This window comes from Gadus macrocephalus, chromosome 19, assembly GCF_031168955.1.
Source record: "Gadus macrocephalus chromosome 19, ASM3116895v1".
Lineage (NCBI taxonomy): Eukaryota > Metazoa > Chordata > Actinopteri > Gadiformes > Gadidae > Gadus > Gadus macrocephalus.
In genome coordinates this window covers 11,538,349-11,546,049 of record NC_082400.1, presented here as the reverse complement: position 1 = coordinate 11,546,049, position 7,701 = coordinate 11,538,349, and the positions used below count along the sequence as shown (strand labels likewise).

General features: G+C 49.3%; 1 protein-coding gene across 1 annotated transcript; it reads left to right on the top strand.

The window, feature by feature from the left end:
* Positions 1-1,143: 1,143 nt before the first annotated feature.
* On the top strand, positions 1,144-5,747 carry LOC132447385 (zinc-binding protein A33-like). The gene is made up of 5 exons (XM_060038089.1): positions 1,144-1,686; positions 2,794-2,889; positions 3,174-3,470; positions 4,387-4,489; positions 4,828-5,747. The coding sequence occupies exons 1-5, from the start codon at positions 1,270-1,272 to the stop codon at positions 5,364-5,366; spliced, it is 1,452 nt and encodes a 483-aa protein (XP_059894072.1). The 5' UTR covers positions 1,144-1,269; the 3' UTR covers positions 5,367-5,747.
* The last annotated feature ends 1,954 nt before the right edge of the window (positions 5,748-7,701 follow it).

Sequence of the window (7,701 nt, the reverse complement as noted above, 5' to 3'; positions counted from 1 at the left end):
TTAGTAAATTATGGCGCGTTCATATCACTGGGAATTATGGGGAAAACATTTTCGCAACAGTGGAAATTTCTCGGGAACGACACCTCATGACGCTCTTATGATTCTACTTCTGTTCGGCAACTGGGGCCAGATTATGTGCCGCCTTCAAAACGCTCTGAGTTTCCGGGAGGTTCGGAGGTTCGGACCTTAAGCTCGGAGGAAAGTGCTTTGAACACTGTTGGGTCAGAGTTTTCGCTCCGAGTTTCGTGCGGAAGTAAAGCTACCCGAGTCCTCTGAGATCACGTCACAACAATGGCTGCCCATTTCATTGATAAACTAAAGTGAACTTGCAGCAAGCACTAAGAGGCGAACTTAACACCCATTCTAACATTTGCATTATGATACATTATAGCTTACAATTCTAAACATCACCTGATAAATTCGCGCTCATGTTCAACCATCGCAAGCAGTCCTAATTACTGATTCATCTGATTCAGCAAAGAAGCGCAAAGAGTTCCCTGCGGGCATCCATACTTGTTGTTGTTATGAAGTCTAGCCTCACGAACGATCTGTATTTCTGGTTTTATGTCATAGCCTACGAACTTCTGAGGCGTGTTTCCTGAACACTCTTATTTCAAATCTCTGAGCTGTTTTTGAAGTCAGCATTTATAACAGAGTTACCCATTTGGAGACGTATGGTTTACTAGTGACGCGCATGTATATGGCGGAACATGAACGTTTTACTCAATATAAAATAATCAAACTTCATATCACATATATATTACTATTGATTGACGTTGTAACCGTCTTTTGGAATCAACTTTGCTCAGTTTCAAAGGTTGTGTACTGGTAAACCAGCTCTGCAAATGGGAAAGTGTAGCCAGGTCCAATACATTTTGCTTCTCATACATAAAAGAAAAAAGGATTGTAAGTGATAGGCTACAAGGAAATAAAGGCGTTCAAACTTGAAACTGATCATACAAAGTTCTGTTTAATTCTAACTGTTTTTTATCGGATAAAAAAACCTGCTGTGAAGAACTTTAAGATTCCGAACGCAGTGCACATGAACTGTTTGAAATAATTTATTACCAGGACCGTGAACGCGCCTTTATTAGTTTAGATTTCCTTCTTTTACCGATGACGACTTCTTTTACCGATGACGACAGCGTACAACTGGTTGGTCCGTTTCCGTGAACCCTAACCTGTGCTAGTGGTACAGGAAGTAGAGACGGCTGCTGATTGGTCCGTTCCCGTCAACACTAACCCGTGGTAGTGGTAACGAAAGTAAAAATGGCTGGTCGACTGTCCCTGGCAGAGGTGGATCTCTGCTGCGCAATCTGCTACGACATCTTCAGAGACCCCGTGGTGCTCCAGTGCAGCCACAGCTTCTGCTCTGGCTGCCTGCGGGACTACTGGGCGAGCCGGGGGGACGGACGGGACTGCCCGCTGTGCCGGAGGGAGTCCTCCGACGAGCCAGTGCCCAGCCTCACCCTCCGGAACCTGTGTGAGGGCGCAGAGCCCTCGTCCTTATCGTCGCCGCCGGACGAGCTGTACACCGACCCCGAGGAGATGTGCCCCCTCCACGGAGAGCGGCTGAAGCTCTTCTGCCGGGACGACCGGGAGCCCATCTGCGTGGTCTGCCTGACGTCCCGGAGACACGCGGGGCACGACTGCTGCCCTGCGGGCGAGGCCGCCGCGGACATGAAGGTAGTCCTGGTTCAGTGGCTTCGGGCTAGGGTTAGACCTAACTAACCATAATCCTCTAACCCTAACGACTGCTATCAAGTCTGATCTAGACAGACTTAAGATGTAACATAATGGAGATGAGGTTGTGATCGAAGAAAACAAACAATAATAATAACACGGAACATAACCACAATACACGTCAGGCTTTGACTTAGGTTATCTCTGTTGACCAATGATGGTGTTGTATCTTACAGTTGTTTTATATAAAACACTGTCGTTGTTTATATCTGCTGTGTTCTTTTGGAAAAAGTCTGCAGAGTCAGGATCGCTTTAACTCACTTTATTTAGCAAAGGTTTGGACCAACATACATGAAGCAAAAGGAGGGGAATTGTATAGGCACGCGTGGAGATACACTTAGTTGGGCATTCAAAAGGATGCTTTACCTGGAGCGTTCTAACCCCCTGGGCTATGTGTTGGGACTTATGGTGCGTTCCAGAGCCCATACAAACCAGTGGGACGTGGGACTTATCCTACCTCCAACTAGGAAAAGTGCACTGGAATGCCTGTCGAAGTGGAACATCCCACTGTCGAAGTGGAACCTCCTACTAGCAAACTGGGGGGTGATCGGCCTACCCCCACTTCACCAAGTAGGAGCTAGTACAGTTCAGGTAGGATAAATTCCACATCCCATTGCTTTGGATGGGCTCTGGAACACACCATTATCTACTGGGCAGGCGTGGACTCAGTTATGTGCTCTGATTGGCTAAGCATGGTGCTGAACTCCCGAGCCCCTGGATACCCGTATGTGTCTTTGTGCTGTCCCTTGCGGCTATGTGTTGGCATTGCAACTTTGTTTGTGGCTATGTGCGGGAATTACACTTGTTCTTGTGGCCTTGAGCGTCTGGGTCGCTCGAACATCTTGACCGCTCGTATCTCTAGAATTGACACATGATGAATGGCCTCCTTTATGAGCTGGACGCCTCCCTAGGCTCCGGATCCCTCCTTAGCCTGATAAGTCAGACTCTTTAATTGGTAAGGGCATATGTGACCTTGGTATGAATGTGTGAATTACGTTACAATTCAGAGTGTGCTTATTGGTGAGTGAATCTAACCCTAACTGTTCACAGGAGGACTTGAAGACCTCCCTGAGCGAGCTGCAACAGAAGATGGTGGAGTTGGAGAAGATGAAGCAGAACTACACGGACACCTCAGCGCATATCGAGGTGAGGGTCATCGGTCCAACAACACTGGGCCCCTGTTAGAACTGGTTGTAGCATTGTATACACACGATGCAGTGTTGTGACCCAGTTGTACGGACACAGCTCAGCATGCTAATGCTAACTGGTTGTATGGTGGAAAATATTGGAGGCTTCTCAGCCAAACTGTTGGAATATTGGTAGAGAAAGAAACACATCAGCAGCGGGGGGGGAGGTGCAGGCTCCGGGCCCTGTTCCTTTGTTATTCACAACGCCGACACCTCACCCTTCTCAATGCTAACCCCATCCAGATGCAGGCCCAGTTTGTGGAGCGGCGGATGCACCAGGAGTTCCAGGAGCTGCGGGACTTCCTGGACGGGGCGGAGCGTACAGCCCTGCAGTCGCTGAAGCAGGAGGAAGAGGAGAAGAGAGGGGTGGTGAGGAGGCTGATCGACGAGGTGGAGGTCAACATCTCGTCTCTGTCCCACGCCATCACGACGCTGGAGGAAGACATGGCCCTGGACGGAGTTCCTCTCTTGCACGTGCGATTCTACGTTTTCTATTGTTGTTTATGCATTCAATCATTCAGCCGACCTGTCAGTCCTTCAGCCGACCTGTCAGTCCTTCAGCTGACCTCTGTCATTTAGCTAACCTCTTCATAGCCAAGAAGACTTACTGCAGTAGCTTCAACCTGTTTCGGCCATGACCCTTTCCTAGGTCTGAAAATCCGTCCCATCTTGCATCTGCCTTCCCATAGTACACATTATTTATAGCTACGATGCCACACGAAGTAATGCCTACCCTCAGTCCCCAGTATATGTTTTTACATACAGGACTTTGTATGTATGTTTCCTAACCAAAATGCAAATCTCCTGTGAACCCAACCCATATGCATATCAGACTACCCCAAATGGCGTCTCCCCCCCCGCCCCCCTCCCCCCATTCGGCAAACGATAACTTGGAGTGACTTCAAATAGGGTAAGTAGGGGCTAGCGGCACAATCGGTTATCTACTACCTCTCTCTGGAACACCCTGGTCACTACGCTTTGCGTTCATACTAAATGTCATCATCACCCTCCACCACAATGAGTAAAGATGTAAGCGCCAATGAACTGCTTGTATTAGGGTGCCCTAACCTCCGTATTCACTGTCAAGTCTTTTGTATGAGAACTTTCCTTACTAAATCCAATAAATTATGTTCACATATCTTCTAACCATTGATTTCCACTTTGCCAATTCATGTTTTTCAGAAATGCAAGGACAGCAGCATTGGAAGGTAAAAGTCCACGTATTCATTCTCTATGTCTGCATGTAACGTCTGTCATCACTGAACTCCATTTTGTCAGCACTAAGGCTACTTGAGTCGTCTTCAAAGTCTTCCAAAAGCCACCTTGTTTTAACAATGTCCCTTCTCTTCCTCCAGAGGTTAGGGTTAGGACATCATTATGAAGCAGTTGCTAGCGTTAGGTCAGCATAATGAAGCCCTTATTAAGTCCCTTCTCTTTCCCCAGTGCCACCACCCAGGAGTGTGCTGCTATGCCGCCGGGAACCCTGATCGACGTGGCCAGCTACCTAGGCTCGCTGCAGTACTCTGCGTTGGTGGGGATGTACGAGACGGTCCGTTACAGTAAGGCCCAATCCCATTTCTACCCCTTACCCCTCCCCCCTTCCCCCTTCCCCTTACCCCTTCAAAACAAGGTGGAGGGGTAAGAGGAAGGGGTAGAAATGGGATTGGGCCTAAGTGTCTACCCCTGCAGAACGGCAACACGGTAACCATCAGCAAGGTTGTAGTGGATATGGTGTTCCCAGCCTATAGAGTCAAGGGGTTAGAACCCGGGTCAGTTCATTAAGGAACATGGTTCAGGGTTAGAACCCGGATCAGTTCATTAAGGAACATGGTTTCGGGGCTTGAACCCTGGACCTTCTGTCTGCTCCTCACCTCCCCCTGTGGTTCACCCCCCCCAGCTCCGGTGACCCTTGACCCCAACACCGCCGCCCCCTGGCTCCGCCTCTCGGACGACCTCACGGAGGTCAGCGACACCGACGACCGGCCGAAGCTCCCCGACAACCCGGAGCGCTTCGACCGCGACGCCGGCGTGCTGGGCCACCGCGGCTTCTCCTCGGGCTGCCATTGGTGGGACGTGGAGGTGGGCGAGAACACGGCCTGGGTGGTGGGCGTGGCCGGCGAGTCAGTGAAGCGGAAGGAGAAGGTGTCGTCGGTGCTGAAGAACGGCTACGTCACCGTGTACTTCTACCACGAAATGTACTTCGCCGGCACGTCGCCACTGTCGCGCCTCAACCTCAAGTCCCGCCCCAAGAGGATCCGCGTGAGGCTGGACTACGACAAGGGGCGGGTCTCGTTCCACGACGCCGACCGGAACGTGCAAATCTACCTCTTTAAGCACAGTTTCAACGAGAAGGCGTACCCCTACCTTTGGGTGGGCTGCAAGCTGAGCCCACTGAAGATCACGGCAGGGGAGGGGGTGCTGAAGGTAGTCAAATGAGGTGGAGGATTGTGTTGCAAAGCAATCTAGATCTTCTCTGGGGGGGAAGTAACAGCCTTGGCCAAAGCGTTCCTGTTTACAATGTATTTGGGTGTGTGTGAGGGTGTGTGCGCACGTTTGTGTGTTAACAAAACATGATTGTATCTTGATCAAATGTATCAAATGAGTAATGGTCCCCGGAAGACAAAAGACATTGTGTCAATAACAGAATAATACAGATATATATCAGTCTTCTCAATAATTGTTTATTGTTTATTGTATGCCACTAAATCCTATTTACTGCAGCTTTTGACTTAAAAGCCTAGACTATTTCTTTTGCTTTTCAGCATTTGCAGATAAGAAAAAAATAAAATAAATTTTGCTTTCAAAAATCTTTTTAAATACGCTCTTAATTTTTTTTATGAAAATCGAACTCAAAAACAAGAACTAGGGAGGCATCCGGCTCATGTGAGGAGCCATTCATACACCTATCAATTCTAGAGATACCAACAGGCCAGGTCGAGGCCTGACTATGTGTGTAATGCCCGCACATAGCCACAAGAGGTAAATTCATTACATTTTATTTGTATAGCCCTTAATCACCATTACAGTCTCAAAGGGCTTAACAGGCCAAATATTTATGAAACCCTCCCTTTACCAAAGCCCACCACAAGGGCAAGAAAAAACTCCCTTAAATCAGCAAGGAAGAAATCGTGAGAAGAAACGCATAGTAGGTGGTCAGGAGTGCAATGGGGGTGATAATTGACATACAGGTAAATGCATGCAAAACATTCAATTGATGATGGGGTGCTAGCCGGTTAACCATGAGGAGAGTCCAGACATCCAGGTCAGGACCAAGCCACAAACCAAGTTGTAATGCCCACACATAGCCACAAGGGACCAGCATCAAGTACACATACGGGTATCCAGGAGGCGGGAGCTCAGCACCATGCTTAGCCAATCAGAGCACAATACGGAGGCCACGCCTGTTCATTACTAAAGTCACAATAAAGCCCAAGGGACCAGAACACTCTAGTCAACGCATCCATCAAATGTCCTACTAAGCAGCGTGTCTCCACACGTGCTTATACAATTCCTCTCCTTTTGCTTCGTAGATATCATACCAACCCACCAATTACCCTGGGTACGCGATGGCCGCCTCGGCGCCCACCCAGCCCCCACTACAATACCAGCAACCACAGCACCAGAACCAGGGATACAGAGGAAGAAGAGGAAGTGGGCGTCGACATTTCACCCAGGCATGTTTTCTTTGCAAGCAATTAGGACATTGGATCAGGGACTGCCCCTCTTACAACCCAGACACAGCCCTACAGAGCTTCCCACCACAGCAATACCAGCCTCAGAATCCCCAACAGGGTGCACCCCCACCGGGCGCACCAATGAACTAGGACTCGGACAACCCACAGTGGAGGCGTGTGTAGGGGGGCCACCGATGCACGTTCCTAGTGGACTCTGGAGCAACCGTTTCAACAATCGGATGTCTCGCAGGGATCTGGAGGAAACCACCTCGGAATGGAACACACCGATCCTACCAATAAAAAAGGCTGACGGACTGACCTGGAGGATGGTTCATGATCTGAGGGCCATCAACACACGAACCGTGACCCCGCCAGAAAAAGTCCCAAACCCCTATGTGGCCCTAAATGTTGTCAGCCCTGAACACAAATGGTTCACGGTGGTGGATCTCGCCAACGCATTCTAGTGCAGCCTCCCCCTAGCGCCCGAGTCAAGACCCTTCTTCACTTTCATGTATTAGGGGGCAACGATACACGTATACGAGAATGCCCCAAGGTTTCCGATGCAACCCCACCATATCCACCGCCTGCCTGAAAAAGGACCTGGGAGAACTGACCCTTCCTTCCAGAACGGTCCTGGTGCAGTATGTGGAGTACGACCTCCTCCAGGCAGCTGAGACGAAAGAAGCTTGTCTACGTGCCACCGATGCCCTATTGCAGACCATCGCAAAGAAAGGCTACAAGCTCAAGAAAGCTAAACTACAACTGGCCAAGGAAGGGATTACTCTCCTAGGGAAAGTAATAGGAGGGAATAAGAGAGAGATCAGCGAAGGACACAAAAACGCGATAAATAGTACCCAAAGCCAAAAACGGTCCAACAAATGCTAGCGTTCCTGGGACTGAAAGGATATAGCCGGACCTACATCCCCGACTACAACGGTGAGACAACCAAACTGCGAATGCTTATCACCAAAGCAGGACACAGAAACCTGAAAGCCCCCATGGAATAGTCCCCGGGGCCCCGTGATGTACAGCACCTGTAGCTACAATAATCGATATTCCTGGTCTAATTGAACAACGAATCATTCTACAACCATTGT